General features: G+C 41.2%; 1 protein-coding gene and 1 non-coding gene across 9 annotated transcripts in view; both read right to left on the bottom strand.

The window, feature by feature from the left end:
- CCAR1 (cell division cycle and apoptosis regulator 1) overlaps positions 1 to 17405 on the bottom strand; it is a 27141-nt gene extending 9736 nt beyond the window's left edge. For 2 of the 8 annotated variants that reach the window (XM_421573.8, XM_004942009.5), the window contains exons 1-16: positions 17336 to 17405; positions 16635 to 16751; positions 11580 to 11752; positions 10971 to 11015; positions 10292 to 10324; positions 9146 to 9339; positions 8540 to 8654; positions 8265 to 8457; positions 6927 to 7059; positions 6420 to 6581; positions 5883 to 6108; positions 4767 to 4880; positions 3757 to 3923; positions 2832 to 3042; positions 1942 to 2025; positions 1109 to 1294 (exon numbers count right to left, since the gene is read on the bottom strand). In XM_421573.8, coding sequence (XP_421573.3) covers positions 1109 to 1294; positions 1942 to 2025; positions 2832 to 3042; positions 3757 to 3923; positions 4767 to 4880; positions 5883 to 6108; positions 6420 to 6581; positions 6927 to 7059; positions 8265 to 8457; positions 8540 to 8654; positions 9146 to 9339; positions 10292 to 10324; positions 10971 to 11015; positions 11580 to 11752; positions 16635 to 16707 — 2109 coding nt within the window. In that variant the 5' untranslated portion in view covers positions 16708 to 16751; positions 17336 to 17405. The remainder of the gene's footprint in view (positions 1 to 1108; positions 1295 to 1941; positions 2026 to 2831; positions 3043 to 3756; positions 3924 to 4766; positions 4881 to 5882; positions 6109 to 6419; positions 6582 to 6926; positions 7060 to 8264; positions 8458 to 8539; positions 8655 to 9145; positions 9340 to 10291; positions 10325 to 10970; positions 11016 to 11579; positions 11753 to 16634; positions 16752 to 17335) is intronic. The other 6 variants (XM_004942008.5, XM_040703178.2, XM_004942007.5 and 3 more) reach the window with 5 other exon arrangements.
- Positions 4075 to 4138, bottom strand: LOC112532734. The gene has a single exon (XR_003075986.1). It is a non-coding gene; the product is annotated as a small nucleolar RNA SNORD98 (small nucleolar RNA).

Raw genomic sequence — 17405 nt, 5'->3', positions numbered from 1 at the left:
CAAATGATTAACTCCTATTTGGGGTATGGAAACGGAATTTACAGAGACACATTTAAGGCACATTTAAATAAAGGTTAAAGGTAAAATACCAAGCAGCTTATCGATTGCCAAGGCAAGAACCTTGAAGTCTTACAAGTACATAAGTCATGGCAGAGCTTTTGCTCTCTAAAAGGCAAACATTTAAATCTTCCTGCTCCTAATCATAGAAGGAAGATACCGCAAGGAAACCCAAGACTGCTCAGCTTATCCAAACTCTGGAAGAAGGCAGCAGCTGAAAGAATTAGTAAGCACATAACATAGCCTCTGCTCCACTGACAAAGAAAAGGTTTATACAGATATCCAAAATTCCAAATTATCCCATACCAGTTAGCAGGTAGGAATACACAAAAAAGCAGGTTTAAAAGCAATAACACAATGTTTTCCACGCATTTATGCCCTTTTGATGTGGCTGGACTTAAGCATTACTACATAGATCTTGTTCACCCTCAAGAAATATAAAAACAAATTTAGCAGTACTGAAACTAACAGCTACAACACCGAGAAACTTCACTGCGCTGGGAGTTTAATCCGAAAGTGAAAAATGAAGTTTGATGATTCAGAAAAAAAAACGTAATCAAAACAAGAGCCATATGAAGGAACTGGAGTGTTTGAGATACTATAACCTTTTACAGACTAAAATAAATACTTTCAGAGTAACTGCCTATGGCTTGAACATCAATAAGCACAAAGAACTAAGCAGCTACTTTCCATATAGGTTTAAGAATTTAAGATGTCATTAAACGCACTCATTTGCAAATGAGCATTTTTGGGGGGAAGTTTGGAATTTTTTCCTCTTACGTTTATAGCCTGAAGTTAATTCAGTCACCTTTAGGGCAGCTGTATATTTCAGCTGACTTTCCTGATACAAGAATTCAAGCTTGCCAAGATTTCAATCCAATTCAGCATCTCAAATTAAAGCAAGAGGTCCCAGCATAGCCATCTGAGAACTATAAAATAAGGCAGAGTCCTGTACTTTTTATACTTACATATTTAAACCAAATTGTATCTATATTTTTATGTATTTATGTATATTTAATAAGACTTATACCAAATATATCCAAAACCTAACCTCTTTGTCATCTTCAGATTTCCTATCCTCCTCCTCTTCCTCTTCTTTCTCAGACTTCTCTAGCTCCTTTTGCTCTTCTTTTTGCTCCTCTACTTTCAGTTGCTTTGTCAGTCGAGCTATCAACTGAGATTTCAGTCCTTTAGAGCTAAGAGTTCGACTTTCTAATTCTTTGCGAAGGTCATTTACCTGGTAAATAAAAGCTCTGTAAGTGGTATCAACCAGTGACATTGCAAAACATGTGATTAGCAGAAAAGGTGAAGTAAAAAAAATCAAGATCACTGAAAAGTCAAGTGTATCTTTTTTAAATCTCTACTGAGTAGCACTAGTATGTACCGATGCAAAGTATTACATTTATAGTCATTTTCTCCTTAATGAACCCCTTTTTAAGGGCTTCCTAGAGGCAGGGAAAGATTTGGTAGTTTAAGCCTATTATCTCTTCTGTGGAAACTTTTTATTATGTCTCCTGACATACATTTTCATCTCATTATTGCCTTTTTAAACTAACACTATTTTAGACCCCACATTTTTAAACGTAAATAGATATGAGCAGATTAACGCAGAACTTTCATTTTCCAGTTAAACAGCATCATATGTGACAAGCTTTAATTACACAAAGTTCAGAAGTGACAAAGGCTTCAATTACCCATAATCACCTATTCAAATCAGAAGGGTCACTCTCATATTGTGATGTCATACGTAATACTTATAAAATCAGCAAGGAACGAAAAACACTACTCAATTTTTCTCCTTGGTTAAGGGAATGACAGCTGTATTTCAGATTCTGCTTTAAAAAAGAAAACATAGAATGGAATCAAGTTTAGAAATGTAGTTACCTTCATTGTTTTCGGATCCAGTTTAGACCAGTGTGTAGGTGTAGAGATCTCTTTTGCTTCCCCATCATCCTTTTCCTCTTCATCCTGACAAATAAAATTTTAAATGTATCATTCAGAAAGCTTGAAAGTATTGCAGTAATTTTTAAAATTCTGTTGCTGATCTGTGCAAGGTCACAACTGTTTCAGACAGTCTTCTCCTAAAGTTATTGTTTAGACAAGTTCACACACACATTCTACCACTTCATAAATGATCACAGTGCCACTCAGCCAATACAAGCCAGATCTGTGGAACACAAAAGGGTGATAAGCAACACCACAAAGAATATCGGGGTTACACAGACACTGCCGGTCTCCATTAACCGCACAGTGTGTGATCTTCCCCCAGGTTTTAAATCCCCAAAGTTACTCTTTGTTCAGTCAGACCTTCCCTTAATCCAAGATGCTGATCAGCCACGTGGCCTGAAATTCAGATGTTTCAGACTAGTGTCTGTTGAGTTTCAAATATCACAATTAGAACTGGCCACAGGAGAGAATTTAGGAATTTTAGAAAATGGCAAAATATTTGAAGACAGCTATTCATGAACTGCATCTCACTCAACAACTGGTCCCAGATTCCAGCAACTACTTCTATGATAAAAACTGTTCTGCGCATCATAAGCACAATTTAATTCCATTTGTGATATCGGCATACACAGTTAAAGTTAGTAAACTAGCTGAAATAAAAATAAAAACCAACATTCACTACACTGCTGAAAGCTGGTTTACCAGTCATTGTTACCAGATATGTTCTTCCTATGTATGTATGTTGTGTAGTATGTGATGTGCATTTTGTGCCTGTGTTCCTGTGCCTGTGAGAAGCAGAAATAGAAAAAGGGATTAGCGTTCAGTGCCTGTTCTCCATCAGCCTCCTTGCGTTCACCCTGAAGCTTCTCGACCAGCTGCTGCTTGTATCCTCGGGAGAGGGTTTCCCACTCTGAGCGGGTGGGAAGGCAATGCCAAACATCCGGGAAAAATAAAACCACTGTCTCCACATGAGCTGGAACTGTACGCCCCTTGTGCGTCTCCTCAGGGCGATGGTAGCGAATCTCTGCAAAACGGTACCTGTTGCAAGGGAAGAAGCATGTTGGAAAAAAAATTCTACAATACATTTTAAAGAGCCTAGATCACTTGTAGCACATCAAGTAAAGAAATTTTGCTGCAAGACCTTGAAGTTTATCTAAAGAAAAAAATTATGGAAGCCATATTTTCTCTTTCGGCACGCTTGTAAAGATGTATTGCAATTGGAAAGGAAGGCGACTAACAAAATCCTGTTTCAGACTACTTGTTATTTAGCACACACAGGTTTAATGCGCAAATAAGAGGCTCTGAAGAACTTGAGATTTAGCACAGAACAGACATTTTTGTAATATGAATAAAATTACGTTAACACGGGACAAATAAACTCATCAAGAGAAAATATGGCTATATAACCAACAGCTAAGTATTTACAAAAGAACAATGAAATGAAGTTCTCTTGACGATCTTCTTCAGCTATGTACAAAATGAAAAATATTTTCAACACACATTCATTAAAAATTACAGCATAACAAGTCAGAATAAACCTTAATGAGTCCTTAATACATTATTGAGCAAAGTAGGCACCAATCGAACTTATTACGAAACAGAACACCCTTTGAGTAGTTTACCTGCACTACCAACAGCAGCTGGCAAGGAAAAAAAATGTTTTCCCATCTTCTTTTTTTTCCTTTAATTATTATTTTTTATTTCTTCATAACAGAAAAATATTTCTACTTTTCTTTGCAGTACAGTACTTACCATTGTGTGCACACACTTAAGTCAATCCCTGTAAGAGCCTTGCAACAACGAATAGCCGTCTTTATCAGCACCGAAGGGTCCTTCTCCGGATCAGGTCCATCTAGTGATGGGGACCAGTGTCCTCCAATAGCCATAGCTTCATCTTTGCCTTTCATACCCACTAAAAACTAGACAGAAAGAGTCTTCTGAATGTTCCCCTGCTAGGGGAAAAAAGTCATCTTCCCAAAGCGTAAAGAATATTTCATAGCACACACACTGAAATCCATGAGGAAACTCTCAGATTATTTTGAAATCTGAAAATGAAAGTCAGTCAAGAAAGAGTTCAGTTATTTTTTTCCACAGACTATTTCAGAAATGGAATAGGTTTAAAACATCATCACTCATTCTTGTTTGCAAGACTTTCCATCAAGTTTCCTTATTGGTAGAGGCTTGTTCCTCTGCAATTAAAACCTTTCTAACACAGAAAACAAACACATACTGATTTAAATGGTGCCTTAATTCTGATGCACACATTTACAGATGTACCTGCTTAGAAGTGATAAAGCACAGCTACAAAACAAGATTACAAGAGTATTATATCTACAAATTCAAGTATTCCCACTGGTTTTAGGATGGAGCTTAAATGAAAAACAACAAATGTGTTGTCTTGAAATATCATAGCACTTACAGGTTGTCCAGTTTAACAATTGTTAAGTTTCACTACAGTAGTTACTGAACTGTTGCTTCATTTGTATTCTTGTCACAGCTGAGACCTTAAAAAGGTTTAAATGCTTGTAAAAAAAGGCTAAGGAAGTTAATAGTAAATAGGTTTCTTCAAATACCTATGTTGAGCGAGTTGAAAAAAACAGTAAACATGAAAGCAACGAAGGTAAAACTCCAATAAATTGGAAAAAGTAGCAATATCCAAACTAGATCTCTTCAAAGAAGAAATGAAGTCCCTTAGCTGCTTACAAACTCTTCCCTTTTTGGCATAACCAACCTTCACTGCCAAGAGTATCTGGCATATTTACCTTTACAAGTCTAGCAGGATGCTGAAATCCATCACGAAGTTCTTGGGGATCTTCAGCCAGAGCACAGGACTTGTGATAGAGGTCTTCCATACTAGGGCTAGCCATCAACATCACCTGTTGTGTAAATCAGGTCAGTCTTGTGAAGGTCTCCCAGTATAACTGGTTCACAAGTTTTGGTCATTGTTTACACATACATACCTATGCTTTTTTTAATATCACAAAATATCAGAATAAAGTAAATAGAAATCACAGAACTCAAGCTTAAAATGTCTGCCAAAGACCTCTCTCCGTCCCTCACTATTCCATATGCGTGCAATGTGATCTTACAAAAAAATTCAACTGAAAGCATATAAAGCAACGTGCAAACTGCTGTTCTGCTTCACATGTTACCACTATATGCCAAATAGCCTATATCAAAAAGTACACTGAGTACATTTCTGGTTTAAGTAACAGACTTCTTCCATTTTGTTACAATCCCAAGAGCTGGCTGACATTTACCTGCATCTTCTTAGCATCCCATTGGCCCTGCCAAATCTAACAAACTTCCTTAATAACCTCAACAGCTTAATATTATGAAACCAAATGCTATTTTCTCATTTAAAGATTGTATTTTAAAGCTCAACTTTCTGAAAGAGTTGCACTGGTAGAATAAATAAAACAATACACCTGATATTTTAGCCAAGGCTTCCAATTTTTTTTTTTAACAGCAAGTACAGTATGACTTTCAAAAATACAATTTTGTTTCTAAACCTAATTGATTCAGAAATCTCAGACTTATTTTAATCAAAGAGCTATCAAAGGGAAGGGTTTTAGGAACTGCTTAGATAAAAACTGCCTAAGAGATGCATTCAAAGATCCTGCAGCTTTCTTTCCTGGGTGCAGAGAATACAAAAGTATCTCAGTAAAAACAAGATTTAGGACAGCTCTAGTAACAGGAAAACCAATGAACTTCCATCATAATTCTTCAAGTTCAATCTACTAGCTGTTTACTAAAGGTTTAAGATACTGTATTTTGCTCAAATAAAAACAGTTCAGTTATATATATATATATATTTTTTGCCAATAGGGTAAAAAAAAAATCTAAGGAGCAGTTGTAATACTGGAAACTGTACAAACCTTAGCACTGTACAGATGATCAGCATCAGGTGGATCGAGGACAGCAGCATTTTTATCTATAGGGTCTACTTCCCTATGCATTACATAGAAGTTACAGTAGTTTCCCAGTTGAAATGGTCTAGACATTGGGAAAGCATCCACCCATGTAAACTGAGCATCGAAGAAATCACTTGGGATATACAAGTTCTGGTAACGCCTCCTCAGCTCCATCATATCACAGCTGCGGCTGAAATAAACAGCAGTATTTGAAGGTACGGCAATAAAAAATGTAAGAAAAGCACATAATTACAAGTATGAATATACTTCTTAATTGGAGACATCTAAAAGAGTAATGTATCTAATGAGTCATATATTAAAAAAAACAACTATTTAACATTCCTCTAATAAAGGTGTCTACAAACTAGGGAATATTCATTAAACAAGAGGGTTATAAATGCAATAAGATCCCCTAACCACACTTGCTGACACTTTCCACAGTAATTTGTGCCCACTCTTCAAATGAGGTCTTTAAGTGAAAATCTGGTTTTATAAACATACCAGTCCAATGAAAACTTAGAAAACTGAACGGTGTAACGAGGAACAACACGTCGCGGTCTTCGAGGCGACCTCTCCCTCTCTCGTCGAGGCGATCTCTCTCTGGAGCGTTTTCTCTGGGGTGATCTTTCCCGAGATCGACGTCTCTCCCGATCTCTCTCACGGCTTTAAAAGAATGCATACATGAGAGCAACGTGCAAAGCACATGTCTGACACAAAAAGCTTTCTACCACAATAGAAGCTAGACTTCTCAGGGATGACTCACAAAAGCGAAAGGAGAATTTGCTGAAAAAACTATGAGGAATTTCTTTACAAAACAGTCTGAATAATCCAATTATTTCATTTCAAACAGATAAGAACTCTTCACCTAGTTCCATTTAACTAATGTTACCAGTTATCTAATGGTAAAAGCAGTTGTGCATATCACTGGCTCAGTCTAGAGAAAGCTGCCCAGCTTTATTAGACTAGATTATAATCAGAGCACGCTATGAAGATCTGTCAACAGCACACCTCCTGTCATCTTTTCGGTTTGGCATAGGATCTCCTCCTCTGTCATTCCTCCCAGAAAATCTGGATGGTGGGTCCAATCTTCGAGCTGGTTGAGGCTGTGAAACTAGACGGACAGGGGGCTGTAACAAACCACCTGGAACAAAAACGTACAGAATCAGCACATAGCAGAGGATAACTGTGTAAGTCCCTAAAAACACTGCCACTTCACTGTTGTTATCCTTGCGGATGTTTTCTAAAATATCTCCAAAGTCAAACTGATCTACTGATTAATATGGTCCTCATCAAGAAACTCAAGGGACCTATGCTCTTCGTCACTGATACAAATTTAGCCTCTAGGATTTATTTCAGGAAGCAAAAGTGCTTTGAAACTATGTTTTTAATACGGAAGTTAATGCAAATCTAAGCATATGGTAGTTATGCTAGTAAATACCTAGATCTTCTCTTAGAAAAGTACAAGTTTTTAAGACAGGTATACCACATACTCAAAAAACCAAAGAAAACCTACAACTTATTTATGATGTTTTTACCTATGAGTAGCAACTAGCTTCTTGTAAAAACTGCTCTTATATAGACTGATTATCCTGGTGTATCAATTCCCAAACATTTAATTCTGCTGGCTCAAGAAAGTACACACTAACTGATTGTAAACAGAGCAAATAAACACCAATGAACAACTAGAACCAATTAAACTGTAATAAACACTTATCCAAAACAGTTCTGTTTAGATGATGTGCTCCCCTTGCTTTTTTCGCGAGTAGGAAGGCAGTGCCTTGATTGTGTCTTGTTATCAATTCTATTACCCATGTCAGCTACCGAAAGATCAAGTGATATCACAACAGACTTCGTTTCAGATTTGCCATATTCAGTAATATCTATTCTCATAAATGTCAATTTGGCTGACTGAAAAGAATAAAACACTAATATGGAAATACCATTTTTATGAACACCATTATGCAAAACCTGACTTTGCTGAATATTCCAAGTGATGCTGAAGAACTACAGCACTACCACTATTTTCAACTCTCCCCATTGTCTACAAAAGTATCAGAATAGAACCTATTCCAAATTTGCTTTCAGATTATGACATCTTAGTAGGAATGACAAGAGTCTGTAGGAACGTCACTAACCAGGTGACTCTTGAGCTAGTAGTGGAGGCAATGTGCCTTGGATATAATTACAAGAAGATGCATATTCTAACTGAAAAATTATGAACCTGCCCTTCTGCAGGATTCTCTCCACATTACTTCAGCTGTTACTTCAGACTTCGCACTGACGGAAAAAAAAAATCACACTAAGCACAGTAAGGACGAGAACAAGCTTAGCATGCTGAATGAGCACCTTTTTGCTGTGGCTGCTGCAGCAATGGCTGAGGCTGTGTCTGAAGCAGAGGTGTGATTGAAGCTGCCGATATCTGTGCCTGCAGCAAGGACTGTGGCTGAGGCTGTGCCTGAACACCAAACGCCGTCTGCTGCGCAATGGGCTGAAGAACTGCCGGAGGCGTCTTGAGTAACGGTTGAGCCTGTGTCTGGTTCTAATAGCAGAAAAGAAAATGAGCTGTGAAGGCGCTTAAACCAGAAGCAGTCAGTAAAAGATAAACTGGGTAACCCTCCTACCTGATTTGGAAGCGTCTGGATCCTTTGTGCATTCCATTTGAACGGCATATTAGGATTGTAAGTAGCTTCTACTAAAACTCTGTCGCCCACTTGAGGTGTCTTCCCTTTAACAGCACTGTAAATATTGCAAGAAATATATTGTGAGTCTCATTTAGCTACAAAAACTATTTTCGCATTTATAAGCTATGTTTGGGGAAAGCTGGGGAAAGCAGATAAAGCTCACAAAGAAGGCTTAAAGGAAGAACATGTACATTCAGTTTGGAGTACACAAAGGAATTTAATACCTGTCTTTGTCTCTAACACAAATTCCTCAACTGTACTGTATTAAGATAGGCAGATAGCAAAATATATGCATTTAATCACCCACAAATTCTGCAATTCATATTATAAGGAGCTCACTATCTTCTCTATATCTTAACTTTGGATTTTGCAGTAAGAAAACTCAAAACTTCACGTAAGGAACTGAGCATCTGACTCACTGATGACTGAGAAAAGCTAACTGCAGACCCTGTGAGTTGAGTCACAGAATTACAGCGCAGTAACATAAACCTTTTATCTAGCAAAGGTACCACAGAACACATCAGCATACAAGTGTTTGCACCTTACCTAAGTTGAAAAAAGACATCTTCATCCACAAAACCGAACGTATCATGCAGTTTAGTAACGACCCCAGTGAAGACGCGCTGCTTTTGTGGTTGTGTTTGCTGCTGACTTGAGCGGGGTGCTGGGTAAGAAACAGTTATCTGGGCTGCTGGCTGAGGAGTAGATAGGCTAAGACTGGTAGGTAGTGCAACAGCTGGCTGTAAGCAAAATAAACGAAACTATGAATCTCATAATCAGCTGACATGTCTACAAGGAACAGCTTTTACCCACGTAGAGAGTTGCTTATGAAGTCTCTAGAGCAACTATTCTGAATAGAGATTTTCAGAAGGTGGAAGTCTTTATTTTTTTTTTATTATTTTTTATTTTTGAAGATGATCTTTTTTCTACTATGAATGGAGTCTGGCTTTATCCCTTTCTTTTTAAAAAAGTCAACATTCCCCAAATATTAACATCGTCTAGGAAAAAAATGAAGACTTCATTATCGCTTACAGGTAACCCATACAGTGGGTTGAAGAGAGAGCAATGCTAACTCTGCTAATAACACATGCTTACAGATTACCCCCCAGTTATATCCCAACTATATTATTCCAGGTTGGTTAAAGGTTGAGGCTAACAGAGCCCTTCTCTAACTCAATAAATTTAAGTGCTTGTCCCCTTATTAAAATACAGTGAAATACTGAAATTAAGTAAACTATTTTTACCACGTTTTTTTCTAAGCATGGTTATGTAAAGTGTAAGCAGTACTAGAATCAATTTAAGTGTTAAAATGGCTGCATGCTCAACCTTCTCAAGCTCAGCAAGATTCTTTGTAGAACTCTAGTATTCATACTGCAATAAGGTTAGCACAAAGTTAAATTCCTCTTTAAAGGACTTTCCCTGTTACTGCAAAACAACTGAATACTTGAAGTTCAAACAAAAAAAAAAGATTCAACATACATTTCCTTCAATACGAAGGAAAAGTAGTTGCCATTAAACTTTTGAAACCAAGGCTATGCATATTTTAACATCTGGATAAAATAAACCTATACCAATAAGATGTCCACTCATATTAGTTCACTTTACAGACTGAAATGCTCAGGAAGTCAGAAATTTGTGCTCTTGCATTATCTGTGTTTGGGGGTGAAGACCAAACAATAAAACCAAACTAACCTGAGTTAAAATGGTCTGCTGAGGTTGCTGCAACTTAAAATAAATAAAGTTATAAATTAATTTTATATGCTTAAGGAAACTGTACAATTTCACCTCCTCTTTACAAGTAAGAGCAGTTTTTGCTTAATCTGAGTCACTAAAAGTCCTTTGGGGGTTCGGTCGTTTAAGCAGTTTGCATATTCATATAATTGTGTTCATTTGGTTGATCGTAACATTGCGTAATCCAGATTTACTCAGTAAGCAGACATTGTTTCCTTGTAACTGAAAGTTAACAGGAATATCAAAAAACAGTTTTGGCAGCTGGAGAAGCTTAGGTCTGTAATTCCCATGTCCTTTTAGCCTTTTTCAAAGACCATGAAATATGTAAAAGGGAACTTTTTTTGGACAGAATCTTTCCAGCAGTTAAAATACACGGCCCTGATTAGAGCAAAGTTTAGAAGGAATTGCATACACATGGAATAGCACGTATGTTTTATTTTCTTTTTGCATGAAGGTAGGCAGGCTTCCATTCTGGATACATCACTCCAAGTTTGCAAACTTCAAGCTCTCTTTCACTACAAAAAGTGTTACTTTAACAACTTCCCACGTGAGGATGTTTTTGTAGACAACCCTACAATACACACAACCAACATTTTTTTTTTTTTAAGTTTGTGACGTACGCAGTAAGAATCAGACAAACCTGTTGCTGTACACTATAGAGAGTCTGCTGAGGCTGTGAATATTGCTGAAACAGATAAAAGCAAAATATTTCATGAACAGGAAGTATTATTAGGCCCAAAATATCAAATTCAATTAACTGCTAGACACGTTTGAGATAAAAACTATTCAAACATAACAATAGAAAATAGAAATAGCATCAATATATACTACTTCTGTAACAAATATTCTTTATCTTTAGACTAGATTCTGACCAGACTTACTACCTAAAGCTTTACATTAGCACATACAGTAGAATCTGCATGAAATCACAAGATGACATCAGGTTACATATGGTGACTGGAGATATCTGGAATTTGAGATATTCAGCTTAGGTGTGGCAGAACCCCTTCTCCCAGATGCAATCCGTAGCCAACGGTCAGCACCTCCACAGCCAAAATTCCCACCTTCCCTGATGCATACATTTTTCAATAGCTGCAGACCTACAATCCTACTGGTTTTCTTTAATGGGTTCACAAAACAAACGCAATTATTTCCCCATTTGCTTTCCTTACACACACTTCTGCTTCCCAAAGCCAGTGTTTTATGCTTGTAAGTTCCTAACAACAACCGCAAATGCTCTGTTCTTTACCTGCTGTAAGGCAGCTGCTGCAGCTGCCGCCTGCTGCTGCAAAGCGGCCGTCTGAGTTAGCTGGTAGTTGGTTGGTGTTTGCGTAGTCAGGCCCGCCGCGGCCAGCGCCGTCTGCTGGGTGTATATTGTAGGAGAGGCTCCAAGCAGCGACGGCTGCTGCACACCAAGAGCAGCTGAAACGAGAAAGCGCACACCAGCACTAAGAGTGGCTTCAAACAGATTTGCTTTCCCACAGTGGTATTAGATGCAGTAAGGGATGCTTTACTCCTCAGTCGAGCTCCTGAAGTAGATAATCCCACTTGAAAAAAAAAACAGCATAAAGGATCCCACCAGACGTTCTCTTTTACTAAATGTATTTACAAACAGTACACTACAGCAGAGACACAGAGACTTGAATTTCCTTCTCTCAAGTTGCATGTGACTGCATGGCTATAGTAACTGCCAGCCCTGTCTCTCGCCTGCTCCCAGCACATACATTCAAGAAAAGAAGCAGCATGTGTTTCAGGCTTCAGATGAGCGCGATGAGGATCGCTGCTCTCTTCTGCACATCAATTAGCATTTCATTCTGAGGGTGTGAGAAATCCTTACTGTAGCAGCAGCTCTGAGGCTGAGGTTTATAGAACGTGTGCTCTGCAAATGCACAAGGCTTTGCTTCACTCAGTACTACCTTTGTCCCACAGCAAGCTGAATTTCATAGCTGTGGGGGCTAATAGAGAGGGAGCAGCCCTGTAACAACAGGGAGCTTCATCACTGTATGGGGCGGATGTATACATCACATGTTTAAGGGGAGCAAGCCAAGCTGTCTCCCGCACTTACTAGCAAGCTTGTGCTGCACAAATCCAGATCGTGCAGAAGGAAAAAAGTAATAATTTTATTGTCACATCAGCTTTTAATTCACTGTGGAACATGAAGTAAATCATAAGCAGCAACTATCCACCATCAGTGGTTTGTCTCTTCAAATGATTACATTTTTTTAAGGAACTCCTAGGGACAGAAAACACTGTAGAATGCAAATCTCAGTAAAGTAATGAAAACCTACCTGGAAACCCACTCCACCTACAGCACGAGTTTGTTGAGCAAGCTATGTTCAACTGCGTGACCAAATATCATTTAAGCTATCGGTCTGGTTCACATGCTTCAACGGAACTAAAGAGAAACTTGGCACAGAAGCATGCTGCCAGCAGAAACGGGTCAGCCAGCCACCGTCAGAACATTCAAGGGAACAACAGGGCTACTGAAGGCACACGATGGTATTAAGAGCACATGTACTGTATTCTTCCTGCGGAGTTCACACTCCACGCTGTTCCTACTGACCCCAAGTGAAGCTGTCACTTCCAACCCACGGATGCAGTAAGACTGCTCCGTGCAGAGTGATCAACCAAAAATACACAGGTGCTGTAATCAGCATAACAAATTCTGAACAAGGCAGTTCCCTCTGCCACACTGTTCTCTGCAGGAGGGTAAAAATACTTAGAAAACAAGTCGACAGCATTAAGCATCTTACAATTCTGGAATGAAATCTTTAAGAAATCCATTAACAACCATGAAAATAATGATCACTGCTATGATTTATACCAAATATTTCACATAAGTATTCTAGGAAGTAGAACTATTTTAACAGCAAAATCAACCATTCTACAGTACAGCAGAATCACAGTATTTCCAGTACGACGCCGCTTTCCCCCTGGAAAATTCCAACATTAATGTGGTTTCAGAAGCCATGTAAGCCAAACACGGGGCTCCTCCCAAGACAGGCCCTGCGCTGCCTCCATCCTCACACCTACCACTGCTTCTCCCTCTGCCTGTTCCAATTACAGTGTGAGTTTTTGACCATCCACCAAGCACGCTCTCACCAATGCGTTACATAACACACCTTAAACAGACCCTGAATCTAATCAAAATGCTCTGCTGATGTTATCCTGGGATAAATTCCACTTTTCTTGCCTAATATTACTTTGCTGGCTCATTCAGGACAAAACCAAATAAACCAACCACCAAATGCATTATTCTTTCACTTCCAAATCTCAATCCTGAAGACAGCACGTGCTAAACACCGTGCCACCAACAAGACTGAGAGAACAGGAAGGCATCCGAGGAATTCATGCATCATCACACGAATCAGAAGTACTTCGAACAAGCACTTTGTTTTATCTAGAAATTTCACATTTTTTATTCCCTAACTTTCAAGTTTCTGCAATAGGTACAATCTACACTTCAACTATTCTGAAGCAGCATAGTAGGGACTTCATTCTGTTTTCAGTTACGTGATGCACAAAACCATACGACTAGAGCAACAACTTCACCACATGGCACATCAGAGTCTCTCCTCACCAGGCATTTACTGGTCCCTGGAATTACCTGTCTGTCTCCTAACACCACAGGCACACACAGTAATCAGTAAATAATTGTCCCAGAACATTCCCAGGAGTACTTCATTACATGGTACGTAACTCTACGACTACCTTAGAGTGATGTACTTCAATAATTGAAGTCCAAACTTGTATAGTGACTTCTTCACCAGAAACGGCCAACACTCTATTAAAGTCAGCAAGACCAAAAAAATCCTCCTGATATTATCTTTTTGCAACAACGAAATTGATTATGCAATATAATCAGGCACCACTTGTGACCAAAATTTAGGAAAAGCTCCGTATCACACAACTTGCATTATGAAAATCAGGGCTTATTTCCTCAACATGCGAGCACCCTGATGCTTTGCAGAAGGAACCCAACGCTCCAATAAAAACAGCTGCCATTCATAAATCTGTTTAACAGCTTTTACAAAATGTTTTTTTTTTTCAATCTGTTCACAAAGATTTACTGAAGCCAGTCTGTGCAACTTCTTGAGCTCAGCTGCAGGTGAGAAGCAGCATGTGCCAGTCAGCAACCCCCATCAGCAGAGCAGCCCAGCAGACAGGCGGGCACACCTCCATGCTGAAAGCTGCAAAAAGGGGGCTGCTAAACTGCAGCTCAGAGCTGAAGTGCTTCAGATCTCAACAGGCCAAGGAGCACATGTTTTTCAGAAAGGTTTCTTGCAATCCCTATTACAAATCAGCACTGCCAATAGAGAAAGAAAGGAACTCTGTGTATGCGAGCACTACACATGGAGCAGGGTAGCAGTATCCCAGTGACAGGAGTCAGTAATAAAGGCGAGAATGAAAGAAGACACAGACGTGGCAACTGTGTATGGCAGCAGGAACAGGAAGGGACCACAGAGAGCAATGTAAGGAGCTAAATGCTTTCAAGTGATCATGAAGCATAGCGGAAACACTGCAAGAAGGTGGCAGAATTGCAATTAAACATTAGTCTTTAGTGGCTGTTATATTAGCATCAGGTGCTCCTGGATTAGTTGAACAGCTGAAAATCCCTGGAGATTCCCTGTCCTCATTTAGCTGGTGAAACACTCACACAGCAGCAACTGATGGCCCTATTCCAATTAAATTCTGCACTTGGTTTAACTGAAGGAGGCTGAGAAGCAGGCTAACCAAAGGCACAGTTGCAGGAACAGGACTAGCGATCAGAAGTCAGGCAGTGCCTCCAGTGCTCACGCTCCACCCACCCCCTGCCCAGGGCCCCTTCTGGCCCTCACCCTGGGAGGCGTAAGATGGCTGCCAGCTACTCTCTCCAGTTTGTGTGGCCTTCCTTCCACAGAAGCATGGAGCCAGCCCTCAGGCCAGCCTTGTACCCACCTCCCTGATGCGCTGGCTACTGAGAAGGCCCCAGCCCTGAGGCTGCTGTCCTTCAATTGCTCCAAGGTGGCACCAAGTCAGATACCACAACCAAAGGCAACATCTGTCTCTCATGCTCATTACGGCTGCCCTTGCCCATTGGTAAGCAAATTCTTAAAGGAGTGGCACCACTTGAATGAGGGAAGCATGAGTTATTCAGAGAAACAAGGAAAAGTGCACGCAGCCAAGTGGTGGGGCACAGCAACAGCAGAGGCAAAGGGCTGCACAGGGGTAACCTGGGACTGCATGCGGCTGAGCTCACAGGTGAGGGAGGCAGTGCCCTTAGGGTATGCCTTCAGGCTGGAGTAGCAGCCAAGAGAAAAACTGGAGATGGAGTAAGTTAGAGAAAGCAAACAGAGTCAAGAGAGAGATATTGGTTTGCCTGTCCAGGCACACAGCTCCTGTAAACCAGAGGCACGCATCCCCAGCTTGTGCTCAGAACTCAAGCACCTGACCAGGGAGGGATGGCATGCTGCTTCACATCAAACAGGAGTAAGACTCAACAGACAGCGGCACAAAAAACAGACAATTCTTTATCCTGAACCCTCAAAGTCCCACAGTTTTTTTTGTTTTGTTTTGTTTTTTAAGCATTATTCACATCAGGCAACCTGCAATATTTAGGAAACGGTTTGCATATAGAAGAAAAAAGCAGCCCTGAAGTTCACCTCACAGCAAGCTTCACATTTCTGGCTCAAAATCCTCAGCACTATAATGCAACTTGAAAACAAAATATAACCTGTTACGTTTTCAAAAATACCATGCTGCAATCAAAGAGGCCTCTCAGGTAAAGCAAAAAGACCCCCTATTATCAGCAGGGCAACACCTCTGAGTTCTGGCTTGGTGTTAAATATATATAGATACACACACGCATACATACAGCTGCTCCCCACCAAGTAGCAAACTTCAGAGACATCATTACTGTACGAAGCATGCCCTCTGTATTAATAAGGATGGATTACTTTGTAAGCACCAATTTAGGCTGCCCTGGAAATGAAACTCTGGCAGCATTTCAAGAACTGCAGTGCCTTACTGGGGCTGACATTACTTAACGCGGGGCAGTGCAGTTTGATTTATACACCAGTGGATATGAATAACTCGATACCTTGTTTACCAACCCCGAGAATCAATAGAAATCCATCTGCGATTTTATTCATCCCCCCCCCTCACAGAAGCAACTGGTATTAAGTCAATATCTTTAAGCATCTGCACGGTGTGAGAAGCTGCCAACGGGAGCCGTTTGCACACAACGCTGCTGCCTCTCAGGGCTGCGTGCCCGCGGCAGCCCGGCGGAGACGCTGGGATCGGGCAGCGCCGTGTAGTCACTGACCTGGCTGGGACACGGCGGTGGCTGTAAACTGAGTGGCCCACGGAGGGTTCTTCTGTCCTCCGAACTGAGCCATGGCGAAAGGCAAAGCTCCCGGCGCCTAGCTTCTGGAACTGCAACCTACGAGAACAGAGCGCAGCTGCAAGCTTTGAAACGCACACAAACAAAAGAAGTAAAAAAGGAAAAGGAAAAAAGAAAAAGAAAGGCGCTCAGCGCCCGCCCGCACCCGGCGGGCAGCACGCGGCACCGCGGGAAACACAAACTGCCGCCGGCGGCGCCGCGGGCAGGCCGGGCCGCAAAGCAGCGCCGCGCTCCCGGTGCCGCGGGCGGGAAAGGGCTGGGCGCGGAGCGGCGGCCCCCACCCGGTGCGGCGCAGCCTCGGCCCGCGGGGAAAGCCCGCCGCCGCTGCTTCACCACGAGGAGATTTTTAAGCAAGGCAACGCGAGAAGTACAAAGGAGAAATGAAAGCGGCGGCGGCAACGAAACGCCGTCTCGGCACGGCCGGCCCCGCACGCCTAGCCCAGGCCACGGGGCCGCGGCACGGCCCCGGCGGGAAGCGGCCGCCCGCCTGCCCTCCCCCCACCGCTCCACCTTCTCTTCCTCCCCCGGCCACTAGCGCGGTCCCACGCTCCCACCGTGACCCCGACTCTCCCCGCGGCTCGCCCGGAGAAGGTCTCACGGTCCGGCCCGCCCCGCGCCGGTACCTGAGCGCCGCCCGACCGCGGCCATCGCCGGCCCCTCCGCGCCACCCGCACCTCCGCTCGCCCACACTGC

Source organism: Gallus gallus, chromosome 6, assembly GCF_016699485.2.
Source record: "Gallus gallus isolate bGalGal1 chromosome 6, bGalGal1.mat.broiler.GRCg7b, whole genome shotgun sequence".
Classification (NCBI taxonomy): Eukaryota; Metazoa; Chordata; class Aves; order Galliformes; family Phasianidae; genus Gallus; species Gallus gallus.
This window is presented reverse-complemented; position numbering and strand designations above follow the sequence as displayed.